Source organism: Anabas testudineus, chromosome 5 (genome assembly GCF_900324465.2).
Source record: "Anabas testudineus chromosome 5, fAnaTes1.2, whole genome shotgun sequence".
Taxonomy (NCBI): Eukaryota; Metazoa; Chordata; class Actinopteri; order Anabantiformes; family Anabantidae; genus Anabas; species Anabas testudineus.
This window is the reverse complement of record NC_046614.1, coordinates 26,370,105-26,391,358: the sequence shown is the minus strand read 5'-3', so window position 1 is coordinate 26,391,358 and position 21,254 is coordinate 26,370,105. Positions and strand designations below refer to the sequence as shown.

Sequence of the window (21,254 nt, the reverse complement as noted above, 5' to 3'; positions counted from 1 at the left end):
TTCATTTAAAAACGGCTGCAGCCTTTTTAATGCTGACGTCTTTTCTTTCCTTCACTTCAGCTCTGCAGGGAATTTTACTGAACAGACACTGTGGACTAGTCCCCATCAGTCTCACTGGACCGGCTTTAGGAACCGATGTCTTCGTGATTAATCAAAGACAAAAAACCACTTTGACCGTCCACATGTCCCCTGACTGAACTGAGAGTCTGTCTTTGGTTTGTGGTTCTGGACTGACTCTGCTGAATAGAAGAGAATCAGGTTCTACCTCAGTTTCAGGGGGCTCACAGAGCACCCCCACATGTCCCCTGAACTGACTGAGAGTCTGTCTTTGGTTTGTGGTTTCTGGACTGACTCTGCAGAAAGAAGAGAATCAGGTTCTACCTCAGTTTCAGGGGGCTCACAGAGCACCCGAAGGGCCCCCCCCACCCCCTGGTTTGGGTGGACCCTCTGTGGGCATGTCAGCTGGTGCAACATGAAGACTGAGTGTGCGTTTAACATGTGAACCCCCCAGACTCTTCTCCACGGTCCCGTCCAGGACATGAGGTTTTGGGTGCCCTCGCGTCCTCCAGCTCCACCAGTCCCTGCAGGTATTTGATGTAGCTGATGGCGGCCCTCAGCGTCTCCACCTTGCTGAGCCTCTTGTCGGCGCTCTGACCCGGCAGGTGGTCCCTCAGTTTGGCGTAGCCCTGGTTTACGCACTTCACCCTCTGACGCTCCCGCTCGTTTCGTTTCTGGATGAACGCCGGCTCGAACGAACACTCGTAGACGCTGAAGTGTCCGTGGTGGTGGAAGGGAGTCAGGTAGGGCAGGAGCCCGGGGCCAGGGCCCCTCAGAGGACCTTTGTACAGGCCAAAGCCGGCAGGATCCATGGTCGGGGGGTAGAGGACAAAAGGGACAGAGCCGGACCGAGAGTCTGGGTGCTGAGAGATGCTGCGGTCTCCCTCGGAGAGTCCAGAAGAGGGAGACAGACGGAAACGCTGGTCGATGATTTGAGCAGAGAAGGTGGAGCTCATCATGTGACCTGGACTGACGACGCCTGAACGGGTGTCCTGGTCTAAACAGAACCAGTCCTCTAAAGAGCCCAGTGACCTCAGGGAAGCTTCATCATCACTCGACACTCGGAGTCCTGCTGACCTGTGGAGGAAAAACACACAACCTGAGACGCTAGGTCCAGTTCAGTCGGATCAGAACCACCAGAATCTGTTCAGTGTCCCCCCCCAAAACACAATAGACATGCACTAAAACATGCAGACGCCTTTTCCTCGTCCTTTAGACCAGGTCTACAGTTTTCTAGTTCAGCCGCAGGTGGACGAGACGTAAAGACTTAGTTCAGGCGTTTCTATAACAGGTCCAGGTGGTTCTGAACCAGGTGTTCATAGTATCTTGTCCACGCTGTTGATATCAGTGACAACAGGCATGAGAACGGTTCGTTCCAGACTGGGGTTCGTTTCTGATTTTGTCCTGAGTGGTAAACTGGTTGAGGAACACGTTCTGCTGGGTCACAGCCGGGCTGCTGGAAATACTGATGCTGCTTGTTGAATATTCTTTGTGACGTCCAGTCTTCCTCTGAAATCTGACCGAGGGGACGTAAACGTACATCATGTAGCTCGGTTTGAGCAGAGAGCAACAGTCAACGTTACGTTTTTATTACATTTACATTTAGTCATTTAGCTTTTATCCAACGCGACTTACAAGTGAGGAACAAGGCAAGAAAACAGAATCTAAGTCAAGAAGAAACAACATCAAAGTGATATTTAAAGAAGTGTTTCTGTTTTAAGAGATGTGAGAATGAAAGAGTAGAAAAGTTTTTGTTTTTTAAGTGCAAAGGAAGATGATGAAGAGTTCTGTCGTCTGTCTGTTGTCGTTATTCTGTCGTGGGCGCCGGTGGTAGAAAGTAACTAAGTACATTTATTATGTTCTGCACACTTGAACTTCACTGCGTGTCTAATGTACTTTTAGTCACTGCTTATCTCTGGTTACTTTTCAGATTCACATTAATCAAACTAAACACAGTAGAACCATCAGACTTTATTGATCCTGGGGGGAAACAAACTACTCAGCAGCATTTAAAGTAAAGAAAATTGTAATTAGTTATAATATTCACCCCAGTAGGGGTCCTTAGGCGAGACCTCCTCATGCTCACCCTGCCTACCAGTGTACCCTACTTGTAAGTCGCATTGGGTAAAAGCGTCTGCTAGATGAATACATGTAAATGTAATATTAGAATAAAGCGACACATTAATGATCAATAATTAGAATCGATAATATTTACTGATGTGATTGAGACATTCAGTGTAAAGAGGAAGTAATATGTTGACTGAGAGTATTTCTACACTTACTTTTATTTAAGTAAACAATGTGACTACTTCTTCCACCACTACTATCTGATACATCTACACACTCAGATAAACTCTATCAGTATTAACTGAAGTACACTGAGTCCGGTTCTACTCTGTTAGATCAAAGTGCACCAGTTTTACAGAGCTCCACTGTGCAGCGTAAACGGTGGGAACACTGAAGCGCACACAGGCTGACGTGTAGAGATGAATATTATATACATATATGATATATGAGATGGACCCTTATGTTGTGTTAGTGAGTTAGTTAGAGTCTGTGTTCTTATGTCTGTTCAAACGTTTTAACCAAACTCTATTCGCTGATCAGGATGTAAGAGGATCTCTTAAGTTAAGAACTTGAGTTTGAGGTGATATTTCTAATAGTAGCCAAGTACTTAGAGTTTTACTTTAGTATTGACTTCGATTTATGTACAGGACAAACTGTCTGTAAGAAGTACAAAGGTAATACAAGCTGTTTGTCTTTGTCTCACCTTCTGATGCAGCTGCAGCGTCTCCTCCTCTGACTCTGACTGAAGCTGCACAATGAAAAGCTCAGGATTTACCTGCTGTTACCTGCTAAAGCTCCGCCTCCCAGGTGTGTGATGGGACCCCAGGTAATGAGAGAAGTGCACAGACAGACAGCATCAAGTCTCAGGAATATTAAATATGACATTTGGTGATGGATTTCTTAACCTTCACATTTTTAACGTGAAGCGAGCGTCACCAGCGGGACAGACACAGACCAACTAACTGATGTTAACAAAACACTCAAACATAATTTATCAGTGTAAAAGCAGGAGGAGGAGGAGGGGGCACTTTACCTGAAGAGACATGATAAAATCATAACAAAGTAAATTTAACTGTTGGAACTCTACAGAAACTGGTCAGTTTTAGTGGCAGGAGGCTTTTAATCCCTTACTTTCTGCATTTCTGGTGAAGTCCTTATAGTTCATGAAGTGTTCCATACATACATTCATGTACTCGGTTTTTACCTGGGTGCCCAGGTGGAGACATCACAGACCATAAATTGTCCTGTACTGTTCATCAACACCGCACCTTCTTAGTCCTGACTAAATGTACCTAAGTGGAGGTAAACAAGTATTTCAAATCACGCAAGTGTGTGTTAAACACTTAAACACTTAATATTTAATAAACTTGATTTAAAATCAGAACCAAAAACAAAACAAGAAATGAGTAGGAAACACAAGCACACAACAAACTGTTAAAAAAACAACACAAACACACAACAAACAACACAAACACACAACAAACTGTTAAAAAAACAACACAAACACACAACAAACAACACAAACACACAACAAACTGTTAAAAAACAACACAAACACACAACAAACTGTTAAAAAACAACACAAACACACAACAAACTGTTAAAAAACAACCACAAACACACAACAAACTGTTAAAAAACAACACAAACACACAACAAACAACACAAACACACAACAAACTGTTAAAAAAACAACACAAACACACAACAAACAACACAAACACACAACAAACTGTTAAAAAACAACACAAACACACAACAAACTGTTAAAAAACCAACACAAACACACAACAAACTGTTATAAAACAACACAAACACACAACAAACTGTTAAAAAAACAACACAAACACACAACAAACAACACAAACACACAACAAACTGTTAAAAAACAACACAAACACACAACAAACTGTTAAAAAACAACACAAAGTGTTAAAGAAACAACACAAACACACAACAAACTGTTAAAAAAAACAACACAAACACACAACAAACTGTTAAAAAACAACACAAACACACAACAAACTGTTAAAAAAAAAACAACACAAACACACAACAAACAACACAAACACACAAACACACAACAAACAACACAAACACACAAACACACAACAAACAACACAAACACACAACAAACTGTTAAAAAACAACACACAACAAACAACACAAACACACAACAAACAACACAAACACACAACAAACAACACAAACACACAACAAACAGTTAAAAAACAACACAAACACACAACAAACAACACAAACACACAACAAACTGTTAAAAAACATCACACAACAAACAAAACAAACACACAACAAACTGTTAAAAAACAACACAAACACACAACAAACTGTTAAAAAACAACACAAACACACAACAAACTGTTAAAAAAAACAACACAAACACACAACAAACAACACAAACACACAACAAACTGTTAAAAAACAACACACAACAAACAACACAAACACACAACAAACTGTTAAAAAAACAACACAAACACACAACAAACAACACAAACAACACAAACAAACAACACAAAGACACAACAAACAGTTAAAAAACAACACAAACAACACAAACACACAACAAACTGTTAAAAAACAACACACAACAAACAACACAAACACACAACAAACAACACAAACACACAACAAACTGTTAAAAAACAACACAAACACACAACAAACTGTTAAAAAACAACACAAACACACAACAAACTGTTAAAAAACAACACAAACACACAACAAACTGTTAAAAAAACAACACAAACACACAACAAACTGTTAAAAAAACAACACAAACACACAACAAACAACACAAACACACAAACACACAACAAACAACACAAACACACAACAAACTGTTAAAAAAACAACACAAACACACAACAAACAACACAAACAACACAAACAAACAACACAAACAAACAACACAAACACACAACAAACAGTTAAAAAACAACACAAACACACAACAAACAACAAACTGTTAAAAAACAACAGACAACAAACAACACAAACACACAACAAACAACACAAACACACAACAAACTGTTAAAAAACAACACAAACACACAACAAACTGTTAAAAAACAACACAAACACACAACAAACTGTTAAAAAACAACACAAACACACAACAAACAACACAAACACACAACAAACTGTTAAAAAACAACACAAACACACAACAAACAACACAAACACACAACAAACAACACAAACACACAACAAACTGTTAAAAAAACAACACAAACACACAACAAACAACACAAACACACAACAAACTGTTAAAAAAACAACACAAACACACAACAAACAACACAAACACACAACAAACTGTTAAAAAAACAACACAAACTGGGGGGGGGGGTTAAATCTGCTCTCAGGGTTCCGAGTCCTGAGGTTGTGAAACATCAAAGAGCGCAGACTCAGGTAAAAATGAGTGTTTGCAGTTTCCTCTTCCTAAATCCTGTACTTCCAGATGAAAGGCATCAGCGACACACACCCTTCCTGTCAGCCTCTCATCACACAACACACTCTGATGACTGTTTACACACACACACACACACACACACACACCTGATACCTGAGCTGCTGTCTCAGACTCTCTGATACCACCTGTGTGATAAGGCAGTAGACATGGTTTCCACACTCGTTCTTTAATATCCTATTTTTAAAGGGTCATACTGACAAACGGGTTCAATCGCTGACTAAAACAAAATGTGCCTTAGTTTTACATTTGAACTGGACATGTTGAATTCACTACAGACTCTGAACCTGAACCTATTTTTCCTTAGTGACTACTTTTGACTTGAAACTCATCTTTTTTTTGGGACCTGTGATTTGAGACCGACTTATTTCAAAAGTCGACTTGATCTATGTTGTAAACATTTAGGAGATTTCGCCGGGCTGTAGAGAGGGGTCACTCTGTTTTTAAGACCTGAGACCAGCAAGAGCGTCGGGTCTGTTTTTGGTTTTTAACTCTGAGGAGAAGTTGTCGGTCGGCACCTGGAGAATGAAAACAAGCCGCCTGACATACACATGCCAGACTCTATTGATGGAAACATGTATTTTAAGCCCCGTGTTGTCAGCGTCAGTTGCACGATGGCAGCATCTCTGAATAATTATGTGTTTGTGCCAAAACTCTTTTTACCTACACAGTGAAACAAGTAGCTTAGTTTAAAAAACCACCTGATCTGTCAGCAGGGGACTAAAGTCTGTCCTCAGTATCACATCACAGCTGAAGTGACTCGTGTCTGATTTTATTTCTGTGCACTGTGAACAAACCAAATCAGGTTTCTTCATATCTGATCTGGTCCGTTTCCATATGTGGTCTTGGAACTGCTTCATATCTGATCTGAGTCCGCCGCTGTGGTCAGAACACTCAGATAAGGGTTCACTTCTTTGCACAGATCACGTGTGGTCATGGTTCAGTGTCAGCTTCTTACAGCTGCTAAAAATAAACATGGACCAGAGCAACATGTGCTGGACGTTTATGGAGAAGCTTCTATTCAGGACAAACAGGAAGGAAAACTGTATCCAGCAGCTTCTGAGGAAACCTGTGACTCGGTTTAGCACGGTCTGGCTCAGGTTCCGGTTAAATGTGAACATGTGACAGTTTAGTTTTACTTCCGTGGTGTTCACGTCGGGCTTCAGGTCCAGTGTGACGTCCAGCTGAACGTGTTTGGATCCGATGTTTCCTCCTCTAATCTCTGTCTGTGTGTGTTCCTGCAGGAGGAAGCTGCTGCAGACACACACACATCTATTTGTTGTGGTTTATCAGAGTGTGTGTGCTTTAATAAAGGCATGCACATGCAGGAGTGTGTTGTTCCCTCTGTTGTTTAAGTGCAACATCAAAGATGAACTGAGGATCTTAATCTGGTAAAAGCAACATGTCAGCGTGCAGAGACTTGACGCGCAGCAGACCCACGAAATGAGAGAAGACACTAGAATCTGGATGAAGCTCTGCTTCTCTGAGGTTCACAGGACCTGTGGAAGAACCAGTCCAGAGCCTCATGTCTCCCACGGCTGCTTTGTTGATGTTTGTTATCATGATAAAACTGACCGGGCAGTGGACAGTTTCTTTTCAGGTCAATTGACATCTTGCTCTCTGTTGTTGTTCTGTTGTTCTTTTTGTAATCTATAACCAGTCTGTGCCTGGTAGTTTATGTTCAGATCGTTAATATTAATGCAGTATTTAAACTTTACTCCTCAAACTATAAGTGGCTCTGTGTGAAATGTTTGGAGGGAAATCATTATTATTAATAATCATAATAATAGAATATATTATTAATCCTTGTGGGTTCATGGACAACCATTTTACCAACTGATCCACAGGGGTCCTAAATTTAAGAAGTAACTACTGCTGTCAGATAAATGCTGTGCAGACATCACTGATGATCCAGTAAATAAATTCACTGGGCTCAGTTTTCTGATGTGTGGTCATCACAAAAAGCTGGAGTGAGTCTTGTGTTTCCCACTCCTACTGTTCTCCTTACAGTTCCTACATTCCCACTGGTTCAAGTGGAGAAAACTACAGAAAAATATGAAATATGTTCTAAAGCTTCCGGCTACAGTGACACATGTAATCAGTATTGTCAGAGAAAACCTGTGAATAATCAAGATTCAAAAAACTTTTTTTTTTATTAATCCCAAAGGAAAATTGTTTTGCCTCATTACAGTTGTTCTAAACAAAGACAGAAAGAAAGAGAACCACAACCAGGAAAGATCCACATCAACACAAATACAGAAAAGTCAGTATATACACAGAATGTTTAAGATGATTGAAAATGGGTCAATAATAGTCCAAGATGGAATGACAGCAGATATATGACAATAAATTGTCAGTTCTCCCATCCCCTACAGAGGGGGGAGGAGTTGTGCAGTTTAATGGTTTCAGGTAGAAAGGATCACCTGTGGTTCAGTCTCTGGCTGAACGTGCTCCTGTGTCCAACACACTGTGCAGTGGATGGGAGGGATTGTCCAAGATAGAGAGGAGTTTGGACAGCATCCTTCTCTCAGCCACAACATGTAGAGGGTCCAGCTCCACCCCCAGAACAGAGCCAGCCCTCCTTGTAGTTTGTTCAGCCTGTTGGTTTCTGCCACCTTCATGTTGCCGCCCCAGCAGACCACAGCATAGAAGATGACACTGGAACCACAGACTCATAAAACATCCTCAGCATGGTGCTGCAGACGTTGAGTCTCCTCAGAAAGTACATCCAGCTCTGAGCCTTTTTGTACAGTGCTGCTGAGTTCTTAGTCCAGTCCAGTTTGTTGTACAGGTACACTCCCAGGTATTTGTACTCGGACACGACCTCCACCATCACCAACTCCTTTGTTTTACTGATGTTGAGTTTAAGATGGTTTAGTCCAAAACAGTCCACAAACTGTCCACCAGCCCCTGGTACTCTGTGACGTCTCCACCCTGACTTTCTTTTTATATGCAGTTAACACACAGTGAGGCCTTGGGTTGAGCTATGTTGTTTTGTGTATCTTTTATGAGTTGATGTTGACCTGACAGTTCACCAAAACTGTCTCATGATTCCTGGCGTTTTCTTTTCTGGTTGCAACAATCTGGTCAGGTGACATTTTTTGAAACAATAAAACTGACAAGAAAACATTTTGGCCATGTTTCTAATGTTGATGTCCCTGTTTCCAGTTCTTCAACATGAACTCTTAACACAGCAGACACATTTTCACATATTTAACATATCTAACCAACTTCATTACGTCATCAGCATACCTCCACCTGCACAGTGCCCCCTTCAGGCACAGGATGGCATTCAAATGGCATTCAGCAGCTGCCATTTGAAGGGCCCTGGTATTGTAACCTTCATACATTACATCTTCAGGACTGCTGGTGAAATCCCAGTCCACCTCGGAGATGTTCACTCCTAGAGACTTGAAGCTGCCCACTCTCTCCACAGTGGTCCCTTTGATCACGAGGGGAGCGTAGGTCCGCTACTGTCTCTTTCTGCCATAAAGAACAATGAGTTCTTTAGTTCAGATCATCATGTCAACTTCTTCTGTCTACATCTAGTACTTCAAATGTACTTCAGTACCCCATATGGTGGGTTCACACGTTGGACCCATCAGAGGTCACTTTCTGCTTCTGTCTTGTCACATTATTTTGTTGTGCTGATGTTTCTAGTTTTGTAACTGAAGTTATTTTATAGGATTATTTTTAATTTTGTACCTGAAGTTATTTTATAGGATTATTTTTTATTTTGTACCTGACGTTATTTTATTGGATTATTTCTAGCTTTGTACCTGCAACTGTCCGTTTTCACTGGACACATCTGATTCCAGGTAAACAGGCCTGTGTCAAGTTAGTGAGCCGGGTTTGGGCCCAGGTCCATGTTCGGGTTCTGTGAATGGTGAACGTAGCTGCTGTTGCCGACTGGAGCTGAAAAAAGATTCCTGACAATGTTTTTTCTTTGACGGCCTTTTCCTGTCTATCAGAAAACCTCCTTCGTCCTTCGTACAGAGTGACCTGTAAGAGCTCCACCTGAGTCTATTATAGGAAACACGTTTTATCAGATGTTCTTCTACTTTAAATATGTTTTGGAGCGTGTACTTTGTGCGTCGACCTGAGTAAAAGTACTTCAATGGAGTACTTTCAAAGGGACTTTTTCTCTATAAATTACCAAACAGTGACAGTTGTTTAATAAGCAATAAAGGTTCTTTCAGAGGTCAAAGGTCGGAAACAACAGAACCAGTTTTAATAATAATTTAATGCTTCTGAATTTACAGAGTTGCTGAGGCAGGAAGGAAACAGAGTTTGTCATCAGAGCTTTAAACAGCTTTAATGTGACTGGAAGACTACATGTGGGCTTGAAACTCAGCTACTTTAAACCGCAGCAAACCTTTATTTACCAGAGAACGAAAAGGAAACACATCAAAAACATCTGTTTTGGTGTTAAATCATCTGGTATTTTAATGAAATTGTTAAATCAAAGAAAATCTATGAAACACAAACACTGATATTGACCTAAAACAACATTGACAGTTAAGATCCAGGAGTAAAACTCACGACTCTCAGTTTAATTCATCTACAGCTCGTTCACATAAAAACTGTTTTTACTGTAACATCATCTTTGAACTGATTCTTTTCATTCTCATGATTCTGCAGCTTTCATTAGTTTTTATTTTCCAGATTTTTTCCATTTAGACTAAAAAAATGGGACGCGGTCCATCAATCGACCATGATGTGGACGATCGATACAGATCAGTGTGCAGACATTTTCCTGCAGCAGCAGCTGGACTCAGACTGGATCAGGCGACCAGGCTGCGGATGGAAGACGACCTCCTACATTCATGTCCAGGTTCAGTGCAAAGGTTCTGTCAGAGGGACGGGACTCTGTCGGGATTAGAGAATCAGCAGAAGGACGAAAGGGGGCCCTGATCGGACCAGCAGGACTCAGTCCATGTAGGGGTACCTCCAGTCTCCGAGGGGGACATAGGTCTGCTTCACCACCTGCGGGGACGTCCACCTCAAGACGTAGTGTGGACCTCCGGGTTTGTCGTTGGTCCCTGATGAAGACGAGAGGACAGGTGAGGACAGGTGGAGACAGAGACAGGCCAACCCAGCTGGAGAAAGGTGGAGACAGAGGAGTACAGGTAACACGTCTCACCTGAAGCTCTGGCACCACCAAACGGCTGCTGAGCTACGATGGATCCGGTGGACTTATCGTTGATGTAGTAGTTTCCTGCAGCGTTTCTCAAGACTTTAGCTGCTTCATCCAGAACATTCCTGCAAAAAACAGGAGACAAAAAACCATCTGCACACCTGAGCTCCTCTACAGTCTGAGTCTATAACAGAGATGAGGAACCTGAGGGCATCAGGTAAACCTGCATCTCAAGTCTGGATAAACGCTCTACTTCTCATCCAGACCAAGAGTCCAGAAAAAGAAAGAGACTTGATAAACCTGAGCCCTGCAGGTCCCAGAGAACCACCAGTGTGTGGACAAGCGCGTTGTACCTGTCCTGAGCAAACACAGCTCCTGTGAGAGCGTACGGAGATGTGCTGTCGATAAGCTGCAGAACCTCTCTGTAGCTGTTCTCAGGATAAACATAGACGCTCAGAACAGGTCCAAAAATTTCCTGAAAACACAGAACAGCAGGTTAGGGACAGGGAACACATGTGGACCTGGGTACACCTGGGTTTAGGCCTGATGCATTTACATAGAGACACACCTGAAAAACTCTGACACACATCCTGCTGCAGTGAAAACCGTAGCGTTCAACATCTGTACCTCGTTCATGATGGCGTCTCGCGGGTCTGTGGTCTCGACGATGGTCGGCTCCACGAAGTAGCCCGTCTTATCGTCACACTTCCCTCCAGCGATGATTTTCAGGTTTGGAGAAGACTTGGCGTGATCGAGCCACTTCTTTATCCGAGCGAACGACTACAGGAGAAACAGAATGAGCGACTTCAGAGATAAACTTTATCCACAGCTAGAAACACAGGACGTGAACGACCGACGGTACCTTATCATCGATCACCGCTGAGAAAAAGGTGCCGAAGTCTTTAACAGGCTGAAGAAAGAAGAGAAGACCTCATTAATCAAAGTGTACGTCCAGTTCCAGAAGCCTTGACATGTCTTCAGTCAGCAAAGTCACCACTGTTAGCACGATAGCATTGTTTTCTGCAACTATGATGATTAGTCCATCATCCGGAAATGATTTGTTGTTTTTCCAGCCTTGATTTCAAAAATTCTGTGGTTCCAGATTCTGACTCTGATCTCACAAACATGATGTTATTTAACACAATTTACTGCTCAAATCACAGTTTAACACATAAAAACAAACTGGAAGTGACTCATCACTTTGCTCCTGGTTACAGATAATTCTCTGAGTCTCTCCGTCTCTCTGTGGACTCACATCTCCCACTTTGATTTGTCTGTGAATGTCCAGCAGTTCCTGTTTGATCTGCGGCCACATGCTGTCTGGTACGTACATCCTGGAGCAGGCAGAACACTTCTGACCTCCGTACTCAAACGCAGAGCGAATCGTCCCCGTCACCACGCTGTGAGTGTCTGCAGACCTGTGGACAAAGTGGAAGTTTTTCCCGCCGCACTCTGGAAATAGAAAGGAGTCAGAGTTAAGTCTGTGACGTCCGAGTTAATCATCAAACATAACTTTATCAGGACCTTTAACTGCTATTTGGTTTTATCTGTGATTCACAGACTTTCAACTTCTGACACTCGTCACAGTCTGGAACACTGATCTGGATCCAGTTTGTCCTAAAGTTTGGCTGAAATACGAGACTCTAAACTGTGTCGTCGTCACAGTTTCAGAACAACGTTTGGACCTGCAGCCTTTCATCAGACGTGGAAATTTTAAGGAGAGAACATCAAACCTTTCCTTTGAAACCACGTTTGTGATGGATACTGCGAGTTACTGTGCATCACCGGGTGGATATGTGTGAAGAACCCACTGTGTCTCAGATGTGCTGCTCACCTCCTGCCAGTCGGGGGAAGGTTCTGTAGGTGTCCAGGTTCTGACCGACTTGTTTCCAAAGATGCTTGAATGTTCTGAAAACAACCGATGTTAATGAAAGTCACGTCTGTGCACCGACCAGCAGGTTAGTGGACAAACTTGTGTGTATGAAAAAGAAATAAAAGGGAGGAACACTGGCGTTGCGAAGCTGCTTACGGGACGCTGCCGGTGAAGTTGATTCCCGCCAGGTGCTCCGAGGAGGTGACGGTGTCTCCAAACACGGGCCCGTTGGCCGGGAGAAACTGGATGATGTTTGGGGGCAGACCACATTCCCTCAGGACTCTGTAGACAGCATAGCTCGCAGACACGGCTGTGTCACTGGGCTTCCACAGAACCACATTCCCCTGCAACACACCAACAGCTGCACAGTTGCAAACACTCCACCCCTTGTTATTTACTGTGGTCACAGTAACATGTTGTCACTCACCATCACAGCCGGCGTACCTGCCAGGTTTCCACCGATAGCAGTGAAGTTAAACGGAGCCACAGCTGCGACAAAACCCTGAGGAACAAAGCGGACACATTTTTGGACCCTAATCAACATTAAAGACGAGAGAAGCGATGCAAATTCATCATGGTCACGCTGAACTAGAGACAAAGACAGATTTTAGTCACATCACTGAGGTTCATTGACATCCGGCACAGGAAAAGACGTGAACACCAGTGTGAGACATTACCTCCAGTCCGCGGTAGATCATGGTGTTGGTGCTCCCCCCGGCATCGATCGGCTGTTTTTTCTCCAGCTCAATGGCGTGTTTGGCGTTAAATCGGAAGAAGTCGATCAGCTCTGCAGCAGCGTCGATCTCCGCCTGGATCACCGTCTTACCCTGGAACAGAAACCAGGTCATCGACACTTCACCAAATCCACGGTTTGGTTGTTTTTGTGTTTAGTTTTTCCTCATTTGAGGGTCTGAGGAGGTTTTCTTTTCTCCCTCCGAGTCTTTTTTAAATACATCTGCATCATTTTCCTCGTGTTATTTTCTAGAAGAGTCTCCACGTTCTCACAGGATGGTCCGGTGCCAAGACCAAGACCTTTGAGCTGAATGTGAATACAACTAACTGCAATCTCTCCTCTTCTCTCTCTTTCCCTCTCCCTCTCTCTTTTCCCTCTTCCTGTCTCTCTGTCGAGCTACACGTCATTCCACCCTTTGCCCTCTGGACCTGTCTGACTCGTCCTGATGCCCAACTTCTGGCTGGAGATCTCGTCGCCTGGATCCACCGTTTGCCCTTTGGGATGCGTTTGGAGACTGGATTGGTCACAAGCTACTATGATGTCGGTCCCGGCCTCGGCGGACGTCGGAAGCTGTTTCTTGGAGGTCTCGACTCAACGCTCGATAGTCAAGGAATGGAACAAGTCTGCCTGCAATAACTAACTGGACTCCACATTACCTTAAAGACATTAACTGTTATACTGCACTGCTGCCTACACAGCATGTAATCACCCATATGAGGATGGGTTCCCTGTTGAGTCTGGTTCCTCTCAAGGTTTCTTCCTGTTGCCTTCTCAGGGAGTTTTTCCTTGCCACTGTCGCCCTCGGCTTGCTCATCAGGGACAATCACATTATTATGACTCATACACATACACTGTTCATGTACTGTTCTTTGGTTGTGTAAAGCTGCTTTGTGACAATGTCAATTGTAAAAAGCGCTCTACAAATAAAATTGAATTGAATTGAATGTGTGATAAACTAACTATTAACTCTTCTGTACCTGTCCGATCATGGTCTTGGCGAGGATTTCTGCTCTCTTGGGGCCACTGATGATGTCGGCCGCCTTGAAGAGGATCTGGGCTCTGTCCTGGACTGGCTTTAGGTCCCACTCCCTCCTCGCTGCCACAGACGCCAGGATAGCTTTGTTGATCAGCTCCTGCATCACAGCGACATCAGCAGGTGAATAAACCTTACTGTGTTTACAGCGACCACCTGACATCATCAGGTAACAAGTCAAACTCACCTTGTCAGCGTAGCAGAACTTTGCCACTTTGTGTGCGTGGTTGAACGGCTGTGAGGAGAAACACACGGAGGACAGATGAAAATCCTGAAGTTTCATGTTACTAGTGTCTGATCAGAGACCCCCCCCAGCCCCCGGTGACTCACACACAGCTGATATCTGATGTCTTTCGTCCACACGTGTTCGTCTCCAACTACACACGGGATCTCCTCCATCCTCCCTTTCATGCTGTCCAAGGCCTAAACAAAGTCCACATGAAGACAATGAGCTAAAGCTCGAGTCCCAGTTCAGGAGTTCAGGACCCCACACTGCTTCTCACCTTCAGCAGCTCCGTCCTCTCTGGACTGCCCTCTGTGAAGCCCAGGACAGGCTCATTCTGCACGTCCACAGGTGCACAGGGGGACGTTCGAAACCTTTAAAGATAAACACAGCAGCTTCAGAGACCCCTTCCACAGAAACTCTGCCTGGGGGCTCGAGGTAAACCAGCTCAGACTAAGTCCTTCATCCGACAGCCAGAGCTCAGACTGCAGCTCCTCATCAGTGACAGGACATAAATTCATGTTGGGATAAATCCTCTTTGGTTGTTTCTGTCTGTTCTGGTCTGAAGTAGCAGAAACTAAAAGAGAAAAATATCATGAAGAACCTGAGCTGCATATTTCTTCACGTTTCAACACAATCCACACAGTGATCCCAAAAAGAGCTGGATTTGCTCCCGGCAGGGCGGTGGGATCACAAGATCTCTTTTTAAAATCTTCTGTCGTCTCATTTTCACCTGCTGCGAGTCGTTATTATGTTTCTGACGTCAGCGCTGTTTCTTTCACCTTTCATCTTTCACTGATGAACAAACTTTGGTCTTTGTTGTTGTAATCTCTCCCTCCCCATTTCTTTTATTCTGATTATTACAGTTACTGTCAGCACAGATCAGGTTTTACAGGATCCACGTCCATGTTACTGAGCTGCTCTGCACTGACCTGAGGACCAGTTGTTACTGACACTAAACTACAAAACAACATTTGACTTTGTTTCCTCCAGGAAACTTATTCAGAGACAATTTAATCACATAAACAGAGAATAAAATGTCCCGGTGTGTGGACAGTTTCAGTCCGACCAGTCTGACCCAGCTGGGATATGTTGCAGCTTGTTGCATTAGAGAAAAATACTGAACTGAATCTGTTCACCGATCAACCTTCAGATCAGGAACCAGTTCTCTTTCATTTACAGTCTGAACTGGTTTCTGTGCTGGTAAAGAACTTGTTCCAGCTGAAGAACAGCAGGATCTTTTCCACGTATGATTAACTCGAGCTGTGTAAACTGTGGGAACTGAAGGTCACTGAGCTGATGACAGTCGGCAGGAGGGAGGGGGCAACCAAACTTTAGCTGTGCACCAGGTTCATCCAGTTCAAAGAGCTGGTCAACAAGCATGACGACTAAAAACAGATGAAACAAAGAAACTGAACAGACGAAAATAAATATCCTATATCCTATAGCAGCAATTACTCAAGTAAGAGTGTTAGCTGAAGAATACCTCAATTACTAAAAGTAAAAGTACTCCTTCTGGCTCTGATGGAGCCGGACACCAACAGAGAGCAACAAACATATGGAAGCTCCGGGTGTTTTTCCAGGTGTCACAGTCCAGCAGACGTTTTTTCTTTCTCAGAATCACGTGCTGGTTCTGGTTCTGTGACTAAGCAGTTTCTCACTGTTACATAGGGAATTTTTTATCATAATGATTTCTGAGACATTTCTAGACTCAGAGTGAACTTTTATAAGTGAGGTTTGATCACTAATCGATTATTGCTCTGATGGATCAGAGTGCACAGCTGATGGAGAGAAAGATGAATGACTGAAGACTTTCACAAGTTCATCATATGAAACTAACAAGTTGCTAGTCCAGGTGTACCCTGAAGAACCATTACATAAACCAGGTGAACAGCTGCAGTGTTTGAAGCTGCAGATCAAATAGAAATAAGTTACCTGGTTAACATTAGCCTAACATTAGCTTTAATAGCCTAACATTAGCTTAACATTAGCTTAACATGAGCTTAACATTAGCCTAACATGAGCCTAACATTAGCTTTAATAGCCTAACATTAGCTTAACATTAGCTTAAATAGCCTAACATTAGCTTTAATAGCCTAACAGTAGCTTTAATAGCCTAACATTAGCTTAACATTAGCTTAAATAGCCTAACATTAGCTTTAATAGCCTAACAGTAGCTTAACATTAGCCTAACATTAGCTTTAATAGCCTAACATTAGCTTAACATTAGCTTTAATAGCCTAACATTAGCTTTAATAGCCTAACAGTAGCTTAACATTAGCTTTAATAGCCTAACATTAGCTTAACATTAGCTTAAATAGCCTAACATTAGCTTTAATAGCCTAACAGTAGCTTAACATTAGCCTAACATTAGCGTCATTAGCTTATTAGCCAGTTGCTGTAAAGTCTCGTATCTCTTCTCGTGCAGCTCTGGGACCACCTACCCCCTCCAGGACCGACACACTGCCGCCCTCACACGGAGCATGTTCCTACCACGGCCTGAGAACAGGTGAAGCCGATAAATCGTCTAACACACCTGACGCACACCTGACGCACTGATCGATACCTGATCGATAAGCGATCAGACAGTCTGTGATCCAGGAGCGGAGAGAACCTGGAACAGCTGCAGGGCGAACCGGACTCACTCATCACAGGGGGGTCGGCGGCCGAGAGAGGGGGGGTTATTGATTAACTTTAATGTTCTGATTAGTCAGATGCGGTGATGTAGCAGCGTGTTACACCTGTTGTGATAATTATCGAGGTGTTTGTTTGAATTTTATAAAATCTGAAACTTTATTTACAAAGCATGTCTGTCTAACCCCCCCGTCCATGAGAAATAGAACGCTCCGCAGGCGGGTCTGTGACTGGCCAATCAGCGAGCAGGGAAACATGTTCAGCCAATCACAGAGCAGATGTGAACATTTGGAACGAGACGTGACCTAAAGCGTGTTGATCTTTGACCCGTGTTGGGCTCTGGGATGGACTCTCAGAACGGGTTCTGAGTTCAGAAGTGGACTCAGGCTTCTTTTTCAGGCCCCTGAACTAACAATGACACAATTGTGTTCGATTCAAGAGTCGTGTGTTGTTTTGAACTCGTATTTCAGCTCCAGCTGTTTGTCTCTTTACTGTCATTTAGCATCTTTAATCTGAGTCATTCAGGACCTGACCCAGGACCTGGACTCTGTAGACCTGTTTACTAAATCATTAAATCATTTACGGCTCAGGGCCTCTAGAGTGTCTAGTTTTGTTTTCAGCCCAATGTGGTGAATTGTTACCTGATAAAAAGAAGCAGGTCACAGGCGCCAACAAATCACGATCAGTACATTTTAATAATTGATAATCACTAAACTGTGCTGATTGAGTTGTGAGCCCCAAAAGTGTTGGGTCTTTCCTGAGGAGCCTGGATGGAAGGTGGCGATCTTCACATTACACTGTCGTCTATTTATCTATCTATGTCTGTCAGTCTATCTGTTTATTGATCTGTCTCTCTGTCTGTCAGTCAGTCAGTCATTCTGTCATCTATCAATCTGTCTGTCTCTCTCTCTGTCTGTCAGGGAGACTGTTATAAATCTGTCTATCTGTCTGTCTGTTTACAGATCTGTCAGTCTATCTATCTGTCTATCTGTCAGTCAGTCAGTCTGTCTGTCTCTTCATCTGTCTGTCTATCTATCTTTCTGTTTGTTTATCTGCCTGTCTATCTGTTTATCGATATGTCTCTCTCTCTGTTTGTCAGTCAGTCTGTCTGTCGTCTGTCAATTTGTCTGTCTGTATATCTTTCTGTTTGTCTATCTGTCTGTCAGTTTTCTGTCTGTCTGTCTTCCTGTCTTGCACACATCAACTGTGATCAGTAGATGGAGCCAAACGTCCGTTCACCAGTGAACCTGCAGTTCTGGTTCCTCTCCAGAACGTTTGGGTTTCTGAAATCGTCAAGTTGAACTGCACCAGGACACTAAACCTCAGATCAACGGTTTCATGAAGACGAGAATCGACAGCGATGTGTAGACCTGATCCACACACCAGGACTACATCAACACCAAGACTGTGGAATGATCTAAGCAGTTACAGTTTGTGGTGTCGTGGTTTTACGCCTGTACCTCCTGATCTGACTGAAGGAAAACTGTGAAACCGACTCTTTCACAAAGAGGAAACTGTGTCCTGCACATTTCACAGTACTTGAGGAGATATTTATCGATTGGAGCTGGACTGTTTTTTAAAAAGTGTTTACAGGCCCGTTTCCACCGCGGAAATGTTTACCAAGGACCAAGAACCCCTTGAGGACATTAGTTCTTCTTCCTGTGTTTCTACTGGAGGAATCAGGGTCAGAGGTCAACTTGTACATACGTTGGTTTTCTTATTGTTGAGTGAAGGGTCGAGGAGTCGCACAGAGGTTCAGAATCAGGTGCCAGTTCCATCACCCACCGCAGTAAACATGAACTGGTCCTTATGTTAATCGGGTCCAGAACAGTAGTGAAGTTACACTCGAAGTAGACGACTCGACATAGTATCGACCTTTCAAAGTAGAAGAATCTGGTTTGTACTATCAGGTATATTCTCGTTCTGCTCATTCAGAGTGGTAGTAGATAGTAGGTAGTAGTAGATAGTAGTAGATAGTAGGTAGTAGGTAATAATAGATAGTAGATAGTAAGTAATAGTAGATAGTAGGTAATAGTAGATAGTAGGTAATAGTAGATAGTAGGTAATAGTAGATAGTAGTTAGTAGATAGTAGAATTTAATGAACAAAATAACACCTGGAGCAGCTGCTTTCATTCTGCCTAACTGGGTCGTCTCTTTCCTTTTATTATTGAGAATTGGACTGCAGATGTTTCCATTTGTGACTGTGTTAAATGCTCCAAAAAACCAAACCTTTTTCAACTGCTTCGTACTGGTTCAGCGGTCCAGAAAGCTTCAGTTTCTCCACCACTACCGAACGGTACCGAACAGCTCTACCGGGCCCAGGAGCATCAGTATGAGGCGTTCAAATGTCCTACCTGAGGCATCAGAGGCTCCTGAGAGAGAACCATTTAAATACTGGCAAAACTTTAACTACACATCTGATACTTGTAATACACAGAAATGATTAAACACTGACCATTAGAAGCTAAATATCACTGTTTTACATTTAGTCTTTTGGCAGACGCCTTTATCCAAAGCCAAGGAGAAGAACTTTACAGTAAAGTGCTGTAGGAAGAGATGTTTTAGTTTCATGAGGTTTCATAGGTTTTCTTAAGTGCAGGTTAAGGTTTGGAGGAGTTCTGTTATAAAGACTTTTAATAAGGCAGCTTTTTAACAGTCTTTAACATTCCTCCTTCCAATCGGTGACAGTTTTGGACTTCGCGATTTGCTGCCAAGACCTATTTTGTCCCAGTTGCGGCTCCGTACCGTGAGAGGCGTTGACAGGAGCTGAGTCTGTTTTGGGAGAAATGAGCTTTTGTTTCACGACAGCATCTTGAACATCACATTTTCTTTTTACCGCTTGGAAAATCGGACATACCAAGGGGTTACAGCTAAAGGACGGGCTCCTTTAGACCAAAGGACGCGGTAAGTATTACTGTCAGCCCGTCGTTAGCTGCTAGCTGCTAGCTTAGCGAGGGAAAACAGTGTGTGTGTGTCAGTGAGCCGTTAGCCAGAGAGCTAACACTGACATGTTACAGAGACGCTGAGGGTTATTTAAAAACGTTACTGGTGTTTTTAATTCACATAAACGGATTATATAACGACAAGCCAATGGTACCGGTACCGGTACTGCTCTGTAGTGGTGCTACCGGAGAGAGCTAGCAGCTAACAGCTAACAGCTGTGGTTAATTTGGTTTGATTGATTAAATCAACTAATATAATTGCAAGTGTAAAAACTCTGGAATATACACTTACTGCAGTAACAGTACACACGTATTATCAGCTCCATGCAGTAAAAGTGTACTAATATTATCCTTTTCATGTAGTAAGAGTACACAAATATTTTTAGTTTCATGTGGTAAAAGTTTCAGTAAAAGTACATGAGTATCTTTAAGCTTCATCTAGTTATTAAAGTATTACAGGTTCATGCAGATAAAATTAGTACAAAAACTTCAGCTGTTATCAGATTCAAATAGTTACTGTCTTACTATCAAAAGCTCCCACCTAGTAGGAGGTATAATGTTTGGGCTGGTAATACTTGTGTATTTTCCAATGTAGGAATGGCACTACTACAAATGATTACTACTTAATGACCGACTGACTGACCCAGGTTCTCAATGTGTGTTTCCTAGCAGTATCTGGGACCAGTTGGCTCCAGTCTGACACAATGAGCTCTAGAGGAGGCGGCACGGCCCTGACCCGCCGTAACTACAGACTGTCTTCAGACACAGACAAACCCAAAGCCACAGGTACATACAGGACTTTACATGAGAGAGGGGTGAGATGCTCTCACATCTGTCTGGGGTTGTACTAGAAACAATCTTCTTATAAAGGCAGCTGAATCCTGATCCTGTGGACCAGGGTTTCTGTGAAGTCCATAGTTCAGTCACAGTTTAGACAGGTTCTGAAAAAAACTGATAATGTTTTAGTTGATTATTTTATAGGACTGTTGCTTCTGTAATGTCGTGTTTACTTCCATTTTGATTTTATGTGTTTTTCGGAACATGTTAAAGGGACAAAGTCA

At 42.9% G+C, this 21,254-nt stretch overlaps 3 protein-coding genes across 6 annotated transcripts in view; 1 reads left to right on the top strand and 2 right to left on the bottom strand.

Annotated features, from left to right (window-relative positions):
• Nucleotides 1–367: 367 nt before the first annotated feature.
• Nucleotides 368–1,712, bottom strand: LOC113155260 (achaete-scute homolog 5-like). Its single transcript, XM_026349890.1, has one exon. It carries the CDS (start codon nucleotides 1,014–1,016, stop codon nucleotides 492–494), a length of 525 nt encoding a protein of 174 aa, XP_026205675.1. The 5' UTR covers nucleotides 1,017–1,712; the 3' UTR covers nucleotides 368–491.
• An 8,325-nt stretch (nucleotides 1,713–10,037) lies between these two features.
• Nucleotides 10,038–17,228, bottom strand: aldh4a1 (aldehyde dehydrogenase 4 family, member A1). The gene is made up of 15 exons (XM_026349769.1): nucleotides 17,061–17,228; nucleotides 14,897–14,990; nucleotides 14,724–14,816; nucleotides 14,581–14,628; nucleotides 14,338–14,493; nucleotides 13,305–13,454; nucleotides 13,055–13,129; nucleotides 12,784–12,971; nucleotides 12,589–12,662; nucleotides 12,010–12,206; nucleotides 11,617–11,664; nucleotides 11,382–11,534; nucleotides 11,108–11,229; nucleotides 10,761–10,879; nucleotides 10,038–10,659 (listed from the first exon to the last, which is right to left on the bottom strand). The coding sequence occupies exons 1-15, from the start codon at nucleotides 17,099–17,101 to the stop codon at nucleotides 10,547–10,549; spliced, it is 1,671 nt and encodes a 556-aa protein (XP_026205554.1). The 5' UTR covers nucleotides 17,102–17,228; the 3' UTR covers nucleotides 10,038–10,546.
• A 2,723-nt stretch (nucleotides 17,229–19,951) lies between these two features.
• LOC113155156 (E3 ubiquitin-protein ligase RNF123) overlaps nucleotides 19,952–21,254 on the top strand; it is a 108,481-nt gene continuing 107,178 nt past the window's right edge. For 2 of the 4 annotated variants that reach the window (XR_003298108.1, XM_033325994.1), the window contains exons 1-2: nucleotides 19,952–20,155; nucleotides 20,863–20,979. Coding sequence is in view for 3 of the 4 variants with exons in the window: in XM_033325994.1 (XP_033181885.1) it covers nucleotides 20,898–20,979 (82 nt within the window). In the remaining variant the exon portion in view is untranslated. The remainder of the gene's footprint in view (nucleotides 20,156–20,862; nucleotides 20,980–21,254) is intronic. The other 2 variants (XM_026349710.1, XM_026349709.1) reach the window with 2 other exon arrangements.